Source organism: Simochromis diagramma, unplaced genomic scaffold, assembly GCF_900408965.1.
Source record: "Simochromis diagramma unplaced genomic scaffold, fSimDia1.1 OVJJ01000481.1, whole genome shotgun sequence".
Lineage (NCBI taxonomy): Eukaryota > Metazoa > Chordata > Actinopteri > Cichliformes > Cichlidae > Simochromis > Simochromis diagramma.
In genome coordinates this window covers 2,934,780-2,949,158 of record NW_024386898.1, presented here as the reverse complement: position 1 = coordinate 2,949,158, position 14,379 = coordinate 2,934,780, and the positions used below count along the sequence as shown (strand labels likewise).

Sequence of the window (14,379 nt, the reverse complement as noted above, 5' to 3'; positions counted from 1 at the left end):
AGTTGGCTCTGAGACACCAGGTTTGACTTTGGCTGTGTTAGCTTTGGTTTACTTTTGGCACTACTGCTCCTCAGGAATCAGATTAACAAACAACAGCCAAGATTTGTTTCAACAACTCAGAGTAAAGAGTAATTAGCCAACACTGTAACTGTTGGCCAGTAAAAATCCACATTTGCTAACTTTCACATTCAGCAGCTCATTAAGACACTTCAAATAAATCTAATTAAGACATTTAAATGTTGGTTGTATTTTCCTTCCCGATGCATGTGAAAGGTTAAGACTTACATCTCCAAATGTAGTGGAACTGATTTGAACCAGAGGACGCAGCCACACTGTTACTATGTACTGCATAAACATGTTTACCGATGAAGGTAAACCAGATGCTGTCCTGACTGTGTGACTAAATTCTGTGCTGAAAGCATCAAATTAATTTAATGATTAACTTGCTATGAGAGGTTTTTACTCCAAGTGTGACTTTTTCTGGGTTCATAAACCTTTTTCAGGGTCAAATTCAAGCACTTTGTAAGCACCTTCAATGTCCATTTTCAAACTTTTCCAGCACATTACCAAAAAAAGGATGCATATTTCACTTCATCACCTCAGTAAGACCATGTGAAAGGCCAAATTAATAAGTCTTCTCATCAGATATTGATGCTTCTTTCTTATGTGACACAAAAAATAGGAGGAGACAGATCTTGGCTTGTGTTGTTTTTTAAGTTCATTCAAAACTAACTGTAAGACGCTTAACTACATTGCAGTCTGTGTTATTGTTGAAGTCCTAAGTTATCACCTTTAAAGTGTTTGTGCTAATAACATCATGTACAGTAAGACAGGCACAGAGAACAGCACTGACTGGGAGAGGCTTTGAACAGATGACATACTCAGTTCAATTCAACACTTTAGATGCACAAGCATCTTTCAAAAACCTATTTAATCTATCATCTGTGACATTATGTACAATTATAATGTATTGTTCATCTCCCTTAAATAAACAAGCAGCCTTAAGGTATGAAATAGTCATTTGTCTACTGTCTCAGTGGCTGATAGGCCTCAATGTGAGATTGAGGCAATTATGTTTAAGTTTTTTAACGATAAACAGATTTTGAATGAAAGCGAGGGAACTTCGGTAGCACAAAAAAGTGGCTATTCTTTGTGTCCATATGGATCAGTCATATTACCATTATTTCCCCCTAAGGTTGCCAAAAGCACCAAGTTAATACTTGGAGAAGCTGCAGCAATACACAAAAATATAATCAATATTCTATTTATTTGGTGACAACGCCGCTTTTAGCCTTCAATCAGAAAGCCTTATGTTGACTAGTTAAGCATCGGGCTAACATTTAAAGCTTTCACTTGAGGGAAATAACTCGCATTACTGCTACTGCTGTGTTGTTATTGTGCAAACAGAGCAGGGTACTGGAAGATGTTTAAATAATTAAGAATATTTAGAATATTTACAAAATGTACAGATTGTGCATCCCCCATTGTGAAAAAATACAAATCCTTCTTCAAGACTCCTTATATTTTTCGTTTGAACACTCATTAAAACGGTATCCTCCAGGCAGGACTGGACTGGGACAAAAAAATCAGCCCGGGCATTTTGACTAGAGAACGGCCCACCAGGTATTATAGGAAAAGCCATAAAGCCTCTGAATGAAAACAAATGCTGTTGTGACAGTGATGTACGCTGTCCTGTTGGTATATATGTATCAATCTAATAAACTTAAACCTACACCATCCTCCCTATTCTGGTATTTTAAACAGTACTTACCGGAAATATCAAACAACCTAATCAATAATTACATATACCTAACTAGCAGGGTTGCCAACTCCCAGTAAAAAAATAGGGAACCGCCCCCCACCCTCCGCCTAATGATGCTTAATCAACGTAATTGACTTTAATTTATTGCCAGGGTAAAACAAATGCACAGAAACCAATTATTTTTCTACAGTAAATAAATAGATTCAACATCTTTCCGCAACAGAATTGCAGACTGCACACATGGTACCTTCCCAAAGGAAAAAGTACTATAGCTTATTAGGGCATATATTAGACTTAATATTTACTATATACAATAATGGATTTTTTTTACATATTTTACATCAGATGACCACTTTGGTTGTAAGATTCAGTTGTATTTATTAAAACCTAGACATTTTAAATGAGAATAAGAAAGAAAAGTATTTCTCTGTGCCCCCCTTTCCCTGTTAATGCCCTACCTGGCCCCCTGGCAAAACTTTGCTAGACCCGCCCCTGCACAGTTACCAGCTGTCAGCTACTTAGAAAAGGATGCTGGTGTAATTTGTCTCTCAGAAACAGTTCATAACTTCCCTTCCAGGTAACCCTGTTTCTCCATCACCTGTTCAACTCTGATGATTCAGTAAGGAACCCCTGGTTTCATCTTCATGTTTCCCTCTCACTAGATATTGGTCAACAGCTTATCAAGCTTAAACGTGCTGCTGTTGTTTAGCACGACGATAAACAGACGAGACAGGACTAAGGACACCAAAGCCGATCAGCAGATCATTGATCAGTTTCATGATTGAAGTAGCAGCAGGAGATGGAGGGGGAGAGAATGAGAGAAGAAGAGGAAGCTGTGCAGCGTAAAGACACAGCATAACTCCAGCTTTGTGTTTTTTTGTTTTTTGTTGTTGTTTTTTGCTGAAGTTCGGGACAAATCGGTTGAACTTTAAAGTTCGACCGCTGTAATTGGTCCAGCCCAGAGTCGATCATGACCAACTGGCCAAACCACCACCTTTCATTGTTTATACGGTTAAAAACAAACAAACAAAAAAACGTAAAAGTGAAAAATCACCATCGGTCCACTGGGCAAATGCCCGGTATGCCCGATGGCCAGTCCAGCTATGCTGAAGGATAATGTTTTTGGCTGCTATCTGCAGCACTGTTTCCTGATGACGTCACGTGTAGCACCTTAAAGCCTGCATGAACAAGAACACTTCTCGCCGGGTGCGGTGGCGCGCGCCTGTAATCCAAGCTACCGGGAGGCTGAGGCTGGCGGATCGTTTGAGCTCAGGAGCTCTGAGCTGCAGCGGACTATGCCGATCGGGTGTCCGCACTAAGTTCGGCATCGATATGGTTCTCCTGGGGGAGCTCGGGACCACCAGGTCGCCTAAGGAGGGGTGCACCGGCCCAGGTCGGAAACGGAGCAGGTCAAAGCCCCCGTGCCGCTCAGTAGTGGGATCGCGCCTGTGAATAGACGCTGTAGTGCAGCCTGAGTAATACAGCGGGACCCAGTCTTTTTACGCTCTTTCTCCTCTCCACAGAAATATACACACAGCACACACACTCACACATCACGTTTTTACAGCTTATAAAAGCGTCAAACACGGTCTCTCTGTCCTCTCGTTCCATTGAAAACCACCACTGTTTGTTGGTCCAACAGCGCCTCCAACTGGAGGGGAGTAGCAATGACCATCACTGCAAATTCAAAGAGACGGTGAACTTTTTTTTCTTTCAGTGATTGACTTTGATGAACAAGCAGGACTGGACTGGGACAAAAAAATCAGCCCGGGCATTTTGACTAGAGAACGTCCCACCAGGAATTATAGGAAAAGCCATAAAGCCTCTGATTGAAAACAAATGCTGTTGTGACAGTGATGTATGCTGTCCTGTTGGTATATATGTATCAATCTAATAAACTTAAACCTACACCATCCTCCCTATTCTGGTATTTTAAACAGTACTTACCGGAAATATCAAACAACCTAATCAATAATTACATATACCTAACTAGCAGAGTTGCCAACTCCCAGCAAAAATAGGGAACCCCCACCCACCCTCCGCCTAATGATGCTTAATCAACGTAAACGACTTTAATTTATTGCCAGGGTAAAACAAATGAACAGAAACCAATTATTTTTCTACAGTAAATAAATAGATTCAACATCTTTCCGCAACAGAATTGCAGACTGCACACATGGTACCTTCCCAAAGGAAAAAGTACTATAGCTTATTAGGGCATATATTAGACTTAATATTTACTATATACAATAATGAATTTTTATATATTTTTACATGAGATGACCACTTTGGTTGTAAGATTCGGTTGTATTTATTAAAACCTAGACATTTTAAATGAGAAACTGTGTGTTGACTGTGTGTTGAGCAGCACCTTTACGGCTGTGGCGCCAGCAAACGTCAGTTGATACTAGAAAGTAATATTAAATAAATTACAACAACAGCTTATCAAGCTTAAACGTGCTGCTGTTGTTTAGCGCAAGGATAAACAGACTAAGGACACCAGAACCGATCAGCAGATCATTGATCAGTTTCATGATTGAAGTAGCAGCAGGAGATGGAGGGGGAGAGAATGAGAGAAGAAGAGGCAGCTGTGCAGCGTAAAGACACAGAATAACTCCAGCTTTGTGTTTTGTTTTTGTTTGTTTTTTTGTTTTTTGCTGAAGTTCGGGACAAATCGGTTGAACTTTAAAGTTCGACCGCTGTAATTGGTCCAGCCCAGAGTCGATCATGACCAACTGGCCAAACCACCACCTTTCATTGTTTATACCGTTAAAAACAAACAAACAAAAAAACGTCGGCCCATAAAAGCGAAAAATCACTGGGCAAATGCCCGGTATGCCCGATGGCCAGTCCAGTGTAACAGTTGCTATCGTAATGCAGTGTATCACCACATGGCGGCGCCTCCTGTCTCACAACTGGTGTCACCCCCTTTTTTGTTCTTCTTCGCACTCCTCCTGTAATGGATCCTCCCGTGTGTACGCGGACTAGTGTGCTCTTTAGTAATGTGTGGTAGAGGTAGCACTTTTATTTTTGATATTGTAAATAAATGAGTACTTTTTGGAAAGTCAGAAGCTGTTGCTCATTCGCTATCCACCTGCACACCTCCGCGGCTGGCTTCATCTCCACCGCACGTTACACCAGCTATGCCTCCAGGCACGTTAGTGCACTCATCTCCGACTGTTCGGGGAGGGGGTGGGGGTCACACATTGAAAAAAGACTGACGTGCAGAGGTACAAGGCAGCCCAGCCAGAGAAATGTTGGTTTTAGATCTTGCGACTCATTTTATTTCTCTATCTGATAAGAAAACTATTCAATCAGATAGTTATTTGTGGTGAATGAAATACGGTTACAGTTTCACGAAGATTTAAGCACCAAATCCGAAATCCACGCACTACAATATCACGATTTTTCAAAGATCTATCAAGCATCCTCACGAAACCTGGATATGAAGTTGATGATTGTTAAAATAAAATAGAACATTTTAATCAATTTCTTGTTTACTCTGAAATCTACAACATGACAGAAAAGCTTGACATGGTATGCAAAAAAAAACAAAACCCAAAAAACCCCAATACAAACAAACGAACAAAAAGTTTTGTAACTGTCAGTTTCGTAATTTTAAAATTCTCTAAAACTAACATTTTCTTTGATTGACTCATATTAAATTGATTAGGGTCAAATTTAGTGTGAACAATATTACACAAACAAACACGTGTGTGCGCGGTAACTTTGCTTTGATCCTTTCTGACGTGGCAGCTTTGCTTTGATCCCAAAACCGTTAAGTAGGAGCGCTCACCTATTATACTTTATGGCTTAACGGACATTGACCTGACAGCAACAAAAACCCTTTCGAGAAGTTTTGAGAGCATTTTATGACAGAAACCAAAACAAGTTCAGTTTTGTTTCTCACCAATTCACAAAACAAACAGACACGTTACACCATGTCAGCCAACCCATCCTTCAGCTCAGATGAGCTTGAAATAATGGAAGGGACAATTTTGGGAGATCACCACGTGGTGGAGGCTTTCCTTGGAGAAGGAAGCTTTGGTGTTGTAACTAAATGTCGCGATACAAAAAACAACCAAACTGTGGCTATTAAAGTCAACAAGAGCGACCCTGAAGTTCTGCAACAGGCAAAACAGGAAATTTTCATCCTGGAGCAGCTGCGACGCTTGGATCCAGACAGGTGCAACATTGTTGAGTGGAACGGCTATTTCCTCGATGGAGAGCGTATTTGCTTAAATTTTGAACTCCTCGACCAAAACCTGTCGGACTACATAGGGGACCGGAATAACCAAGGTCCCCCAATAAGAGAACTCAGTCCCATTTTGCATCAGCTCGCAAATGCTCTGTTCCACCTGGGTTCTGTGGGAATAGTGCATGCTGACCTCAAACCTGTCAACATAATGGTTGTGAACCGCCATGAGTCTCTCGTCAAAGTCAAACTTATAGACTTTGGCATCGCATGCAACACTTCTGCAGTGACTACTGGTGGTGCTGTGGGGACAATTGGTTATTGTGCACCTGAGATTATGCTTGGCACTCCATATGGTGAAGCAATGTGGGCTCTGGGGCTGGTAGCTGTAGAGCTTGCTACAGGGGTGCCTCTCTATCCTGGGGAAGACGATTATGATGTTTTGAGATTCATAATTGAAACTCAGGGTCAGCTACCAGATCATCTTCTAGAGTCTGGCGTGTACTCTGATTGCTACTTCATCGAAGATAACTACAACGAACAGCACTGGACATTTAAGACCAAAGAACAATTTCAATACGAGACAGATTATCAATCCAAGGAAACTCGATATATAAAACTTAAGCATCTCGATGACCTCGAACAACTACTGAAGGTTAGGCGAGGACCTGAAAATGGCCAACAATTATTAGTAAGGCTAATCAAACAGATGTTGGCCTTGGATGCAAATCAGCGCATAACACCCTCGGAGGTTTTGAAGCATCCCTTTTTCAACACTGGCCTCTCAAGGAGAGCCTCCTGCACTGACATGAATAGCACAGGGGGAGAAAACTTTGTGCTTTCTCAGCAATCGTCTGATTGTTTGGGTGGCCAAAATTCTAGGGGAGCTAGAAATTCTTGTGAAAAAAAAAAAAGACCAAAATAATAACAACAAAAACAACCAGTGAACATGGTCTTAAAGTTGGGCACAGTCTGGCTTAAATTCCATTAGCTAATCTCTCAATATTCAAAGCGGAGCAGCAGTCAACTTACCATCACATCAGTCCTTCAATCAGACCTACAACAAATGTCTTCCTTCTCTCACCCCAACCGGTCGCAGCAGAACTAACTGGAAATAAACTGGATATTAATTAAATAAACCTGCTTTGAGCATCAAATAATTGCATCAAAAAACTGACTCATTTATTCATACACTCGAGCATAAACACACACACAGGCACACACACACATATACTGTACAGTTTCAGTTTACATACTAGTTCTTTCCCTTGATTTTTCATGCTGACTGGTACAAATGCCTGTTACTAGAGCTAAATGCTATCAGTGTATTCTCACAGTTATCGAACTGTACAAATGCATACAAAATAACGCTCACGTAAACATAACTGTGCACTAGTTTGCCCTTATTGCTGCAGTTTGTTTCAAGTCACTTTGAATAAAGCTCAGCTTCTCTCAAGCTCTCTCTTTCTCTCTCTCTCTCACACACACACACACACACACACACACACACACACACACTCCTCCTCTTTCTTATTTTATTTTCCTATTTCAGTATGCATAGTAACACAGCCAGATGTTTTCATTCATTGCCACTGGAGCAGATGCATGTGTGTGTTCTGCCGACTGATTGAATCATCCTGTACGCAGCTTAAAATGAGTCCTGACAGACATGGTTGGATGGAAGTGATGAGGAAGAGTGTCATGTTTTTTCCTCTGTAATAAATACACAAAATAATAAGCACAAATATTTTTGTTTTCCAAATATATTTTTTATGAGCGCTGAACATGTGATCATGATTAGACGATAAATGCAAGATTAATTTCACTATTCTGGTGTATTTCTACTTAACACCTACCTGACTCATTTTTGAATTAAATTAATGCAACGTGTGAGACTAATATTTTTAATCAGATCTTAATTTATGCAATTTTAATTCCAAAATATCCATCATAGACCCCAGAAAAAGCATAAATAAAAAGAACACCTAATCCATGATATTAAAAAAGCCTTGATCATTAATAGCAAGTCTTTTTAATATCAACCAATATGAGTAAAGTTAGCAGAAAGGCAAAAAAGCCAAAACCCCTGCGTGACGACCCACTGCACCCTGCCTTCCTTTTGGCTCATGTGTGTCTTGTTTGCAGGTAATGGAGAGGCGGAGTTCCCGTTTACAATCAGTGACACTGGCAACACCTGGGCCAGTGTGCCAGGACTCTATATAAAAAGCCTTTAGGGCATAGTTTTAGTTGGCTCTGAGACACCAGGTTTGACTTTGGCTGTGTTAGCTTTGGTTTACTTTTGGCACTACTGCTCCTCAGGAATCAGATTAACCAACAACAGACAACAGCCAAGATTTGTTTCAACAACTCAGAGTAAAGAGTAATTAGCCAACACTGTAACTGTTGGCCAGTAAAAATCCACATTTGCTAACTTTCACATTCAGCAGCTCATTAAGACACTTCAAATAAATCTAATTAAGACATTTAAATGTTGGTTGTATTTTCCTTCCCGATGCATGTGAAAGGTTAAGACTTACATCTCCAAATGTAGTGGAACTGATTTGAACCAGAGGACTCAGCCACACTGTTACTATGTACTACATAAACATGTTTACTGATGAAGGTAAACCAGATGCTGTCCTGACTGTGTGACTAAATTCTGTGCTGAAAGCATCAAATTAATTTAATGATTAACTTGCTATGAGAGGTTTTGACTCCAAGTGTGACTTTTTCTGGGTTCATAAACCTTTTTCAGGGTCAAATTCAAGCACTTTGTAAGCACCTTCAATGTCCATTTTCAAGCTTTTCCAGCACATTACCAAAAAAAGGATGCAAATTTCACTTCATCACCTCAGTAAGACCATGTGAAAGGCCAAATTAATAAGTCTTCTCATCAGATATTGATGCTTCTTTCTTATGTGACACAAAAAATAGGAGGAGACAGATCTTAGCTTGTGTTGTTTTTTAAGTTCATTCAAAACTAACTGTAAGACGCTTAACTACATTGCAGTCTGTGTTATTGTTGAAGTCCTAAGTTATCACCTTTAAAGTGTTTGTGCTAATAACATCATGTACAGTAAGACAAGCACAGAGAACAGCACTGACTGGGAGAAGCTTTGAACAGATGACATACTCGGTTCAATTCAACACTTTAGATGCACAAGCATCTTTCAAAAACCTATTTAATCTATCATCTGTGATATTATGTACAATTATAATGTATTGTTCATCTCCCTTAAATAAACAAGCAGCCATAAGGTATGAAATAGTCATTTGTCTACTGTCTCAGTGGCTTATAGGCCTCAATGTGAGATTGAGGCAATTATGTTTAAGTTTTTTAACGATAAACAGATTTTGAATGAAAGCGAGGGAACTTCGGTAGCACAAAAAAGTGGCTATTCTTTGTGTCCATATGGATCAGTCATATTACCATTATTTCCCCCTAAGGTTGCCAAAAGCACCAAGTTAATACTTGGAGAAGCTGCAGCAATACACAAAAATATAATCAATATTCTATTTACTTGGTGACAACGCCGCTTTTAGCCTTCAATCAGAAAGCCTTATGTTGACTAGTTAAGCATCGGGCTAACATTTAAAGCTTTCACTTGAGGGAAATAACTCGCATTACTGCTACTGCTGTGTTGTTATTGTGCAAACAGAGCAGGGTACTGGAAGATGTTTAAATAATTAAGAATATTTAGAATATTTACAAAATGTACAGATTGTGCATCCCCCATTGTGAAAAAATACAAATCCTTCTTCAAGACTCCTTATATTTTTCGTTTGAACACTCATTAAAACGGTATCCTCCAGGCAGGACTGGACTGGGACAAAAAATCAGCCCGGGCATTTTGACTAGAGAACGGCCCACCAGGTATTATAGGAAAAGCCATAAAGCCTCTGAATGAAAACAAATGCTGTTGTGACAGTGATGTACGCTGTCCTGTTGGTATATATGTATCAATCTAATAAACTTAAACCTACACCATCCTCCCTATTCTGGTATTTTAAACAGTACTTACCAGAAATATCAAACAACCTAATCAATAATTACATATACCTAACTAGCAGGGTTGCCAACTCCCAGTAAAAAAATAGGGAACCGCCCCCCACCCTCCGCCTAATGATGCTTAATCAACGTAATTGACTTTAATTTATTGCCAGGGTAAAACAAATGCACAGAAACCAATTATTTTTCTACAGTAAATAAATAGATCCAACATCTTTCCGCAACAGAATTGCAGACTGCACACATGGTACCTTCCCAAAGGAAAAAGTACTATAGCTTATTAGGCCATATATTAGACTTAATATTTACTATATACAATAATGGATTGTTTTTACATATTTTCCATCAGATGACCACTTTGGTTGTAAGATTCAGTTGTATTTATTAAAACCTAGACATTTTAAATGAGAATAAGAAAGAAAAGTATTTCTCTGTGCCCCCCTTTCCCTGTTAATGCCCTACCTGGCCCCCTGGCAAAACTTTGCTAGACCCGCCCCTGCACAGTTACCAGCTGTCAGCTACTTAGAAAAGGATGCTGGTGTAATTTGTCTCTCAGAAACAGTTCATAACTTCCCTTCCACTCATTCATGTCAACTCAAAGGTGAACCTGTTTCTACATCACCTGTTCAACTCTGATGATTCAGTAAGGAACCCCTGGTTTCATCTTCATGTTTCCCTCTCACTAGATATTGGACAACAGCTTATCAAGCTTAAACGTGCTGCTGTTGTTTAGCACGACGATAAACAGACGAGACGGGACTAAGGACACCAAAGCCGATCAGCTGATCATTGATCAGTTTCATGATTGAAGTAGCAGCAGGAGATGGAGGGGGAGAGAATGAGAGAAGAAGAGGCAGCTATGCAGCGTAAAGACACAGCATAAATTCAGCTTTGTGTCTGTTTTTTTTTTTTAAATTTTTGCTGAAGTTCGGGACAAATCGGTTGAACTTTAAAGTTCGACCGCTGTAATTGGTCCAGCCCAGAGTCGATCATGACCAACTGGCCAATCCACCACCTTTCATTGTTTATACCGTTAAAAACAAACAAACAAAAAAACGTCGGCCCATAAAAGTGAAAAATCACCATCGGTCCACTGGGCAAATGCCCGGTATGCCCGATGGTCAGTCCAGCCATGCTGAAGGATAATGTTGTTGGCTGCTATCTGCAGCACTGTTTCCTGATGACGTCACGTGTGTAAACCTTAAAGCCTGCATGAACGAGGGAGGTTCTCGCCGGGTGCGGTGGCGCGCGCCTGTAATCCAAGCTACCGGGAGGCTGAGGCTGGCGGATCGTTTGAGCTCAGGAGCTCTGAGCTGCAGCGGACTATGCCGATCGGGTGTCCGCACTAAGTTCGGCATCGATATGGTGCTCCTGGGGGAGCTCGGGACCACCAGGTCGCCTAAGGAGGGGTGCACCGGCCCAGGTCGGAAACGGAGCAGGTCAAATCCCCCGTGCCGCTCAGTAGTGGGATCGCGCCTGTGAATAGACGCTGTAGTGCAGCCTGAGTAATACAGCGGGACCCAGTCTTTTTTATACTCTTTCTCCTCATATATACTCACACATCACGTTTTTACAGCTTGTAACATCTTCTTTTTTTGTCATCACCATGTGAGCCAGCATGTGAGTATTGATGTTTGTTGGTCCATCACCGCCTCCATCTGGATCACAGGACAAAAATAAAAGAAACAACGTTTCAACAAGTTTCTTCTTTCTCCACTGCAGAGTACCTCTGTCAGCATTTTTCTCTTTCTTTCTGCTGGTCTATATTTATTCGAGCACAGTGGTAAAAGGATTTAAAATACCACATCTCATAGGGAAATATAGCACATTTTTACAAATAGAACAGAATAGAAAAATCCTTTAATTGTCCCACAAGGGGAAATTTGGTTGTAACAGCAGCAAAAAACACCGTCTGGTTGTTGAGTTTGTTTGAGTTTGTTTTCACCCTCAAATGAGCTGACTGCTTCTGCTCTACAAAAAAAACACAATATTTTTTTTTTACAGAAACACATATTTACATCATGGACAATATACAAAAACAGAGTACTGTACAGTTATTAAGATTGAAGTACAGATGAAAGTGGAAAACCCAGGTTTTATTGTGCAAACAGAGCAGGGTACTGGAAGATGTTTAAATAATTAAGAATATTTACAAAATGTACAGATTGTGCATTGTACCTGTGCATCAAAAGGTAAATGTAACTTCCAATATGTCAGCATATATAAACTGAGAAAAATAATGTGCAAGTTATAACAGTAGTAGTTGTTCAGTTGATTAGTGCAAATTACAGCGCTGATGTAAACACCTATGTGTGTTGGGAGCAAACCTTATGTACATAAGATTTAAATTTTTATCTTTTATGTTTGTTTAAGTGTAAGTCTGAGGTCCGTGGGAGCACTGCATTTTCAAATGCCCGTGTATGGTTTGTACATTTGGTTTTTGAGTTTGATGGTTCCTTCTTCCCTTGTAATTGCACGGAAATGTAAACTAACTAACTACAATAACAGGTGCTATCTTAAAGTGGTTTTTTTTTTTGTTGTTGTTGTTGCTGTTTTTTTACATAACAAAAATGAAACTACATTTTTCTATAATAAAGTATACAGCGGTGTTTACCACCTGTAGAGCGTGCCTCCCACTGCTGAATCTGATTGGTCGGATCAGCTGCGCTTCTGCTCATTGGCCCGCGCACCCGTCACTCAGGCGGTTGTAGTGGGGTCATTTCAGTCCTGTTTATAGCAGAGTCAGGTCATTCACTGTACTTGAAAAAGGCACTATAATGGCGGGACGTCTTCTTCTCCGAGCTTGTACAACAACACTGCAGCTGAGGAGCGGCGTGCTGGCCCCGCTGCACCGTTCAATGGCCACAGTGAGAGGTAGGACTCCGTATTTACGACAGGAGACGTGACTTCACAGGCCTCCGGAGTGCGTTACAGCCACAGCTGTCACCGCTCACTCGACTTAGTGCGAAAAGCGAAAGGCTGGTTATATTGGCAATTTTAGCGGCGTCTTTATTCTTTAGTTTGGTAGCTGACAACTTAGTAACAAGGAGTTTGCAGTACGTGCTAGCTAGCTACCGCCAGTGTTTTATTTACAGCAAAAAGAAACACCTGTGTACATATTTATTTACAGAAGTAAAACATATTTGTGGGAGGCCTAAGTGCTTTGAGATACACAAAGTCCCCACCTAAATACGACTATAAAGTACACCTTAAAAAAAAAATGAAGGTCATTTGGACTTTAGCGAGTGGAAAGGCCTTTGATAGACCCACCTCCTTTGGCAGACTCCGTTGGGCAGGTGCCAGCACCCTGATAGGGGACAGGAGTGTGTTATTGTGGGAGGCGTCCAATGCTGACGTGCAGGCTTGCCCGCACTCATTACAGAGTTTATTATAGTTCTGTATTTTCTAATTAGTTATAATTTTTATTTCGTTTTGAGCTTTTCTTTTTAATTTAGTTTAGTTTTTGTTCTTAGAAGACGTTTAGTGTTGGTTTCTGTGTTAGTTTTAGTCTTTTTAGTTATTAGTGTGCGGAGGCCATATGCAAGAGGTAAGATTTAAGCAAGTTATTATAGGCTTTTAATATAAAACTGATTTTTTTTTTTTAAGCAGCTGAATCAAATACAGATTTTTTTGTTTATTATTTGTATATATTATTATCATTTATTCATTTTTTTAATAGAAACCTTTTTGCTATTTAATTTTTCAGGCATACCAACAGATGAAGAACAGGCCACTGGGCTGGAGCGCCGTACCCTCCAGGCCCTCAAACAGGGAAAGGTAGGCTACTGCATACATATGATAATGAACCTGAACTGCACATAAGCTAATTTTTTTTCTTTTTCCCGTTTACATCACAGGACCCTTACAGCATCCTGAAACCAAAGCACTATGCTGGTACCAAAGAAGACCCTCACATTGTGCCAGGCATTGGAACCAAGAGGCTGGTGGGATGTCTCTGTAAGTGATGCATAATGAATACAATTTCCCCTTTTATGAATCTGTTTTACCAGTGTTAACAACTTTTTTTTTTTTTTTTTTAATTATAACTTTTTAAAAATCTTTGCAGGTGAGGAAGACAACACTGCTATTGTGTGGTTCTGGCTTCATGAGGGAGAGGCCCAGCGCTGTCCTTCCTGTGGTTCCCACTATAAGCTTGTCCATCACGAGTTGCCCCACTGATACCAAAACTAACACACAAAGCCCCCAAATTGGGCAACAACAGACAAGTGTATTTGCCTCCTTTATGGCCATATTCTGCAGTGTGTGCACATCATTCAACTTGTACAGTTTATGATTAAATTGTGACTTGAAGTGGAATGTGTTGATGGGTATTTTCTTGAGAGAACAGACACAGTTAAAATATTAAAGGTTAATTTACTATATAAGCTGGACTTTAAAGGGGACCTATTATTC

The 14,379-nt window shown here is 40.2% G+C and overlaps 1 protein-coding gene across 1 annotated transcript; it reads left to right on the top strand.

The window, feature by feature from the left end:
- Positions 1-12,648: 12,648 nt before the first annotated feature.
- LOC120735242 (cytochrome c oxidase subunit 5B, mitochondrial) lies at positions 12,649-14,148 on the top strand. The gene is made up of 4 exons (XM_040034503.1): positions 12,649-12,840; positions 13,673-13,743; positions 13,824-13,923; positions 14,033-14,148. Exons 1-4 carry the CDS (start codon positions 12,744-12,746, stop codon positions 14,143-14,145), a joined length of 381 nt encoding a protein of 126 aa, XP_039890437.1. The 5' UTR covers positions 12,649-12,743; the 3' UTR covers positions 14,146-14,148.
- Positions 14,149-14,379: the final 231 nt, after the last annotated feature.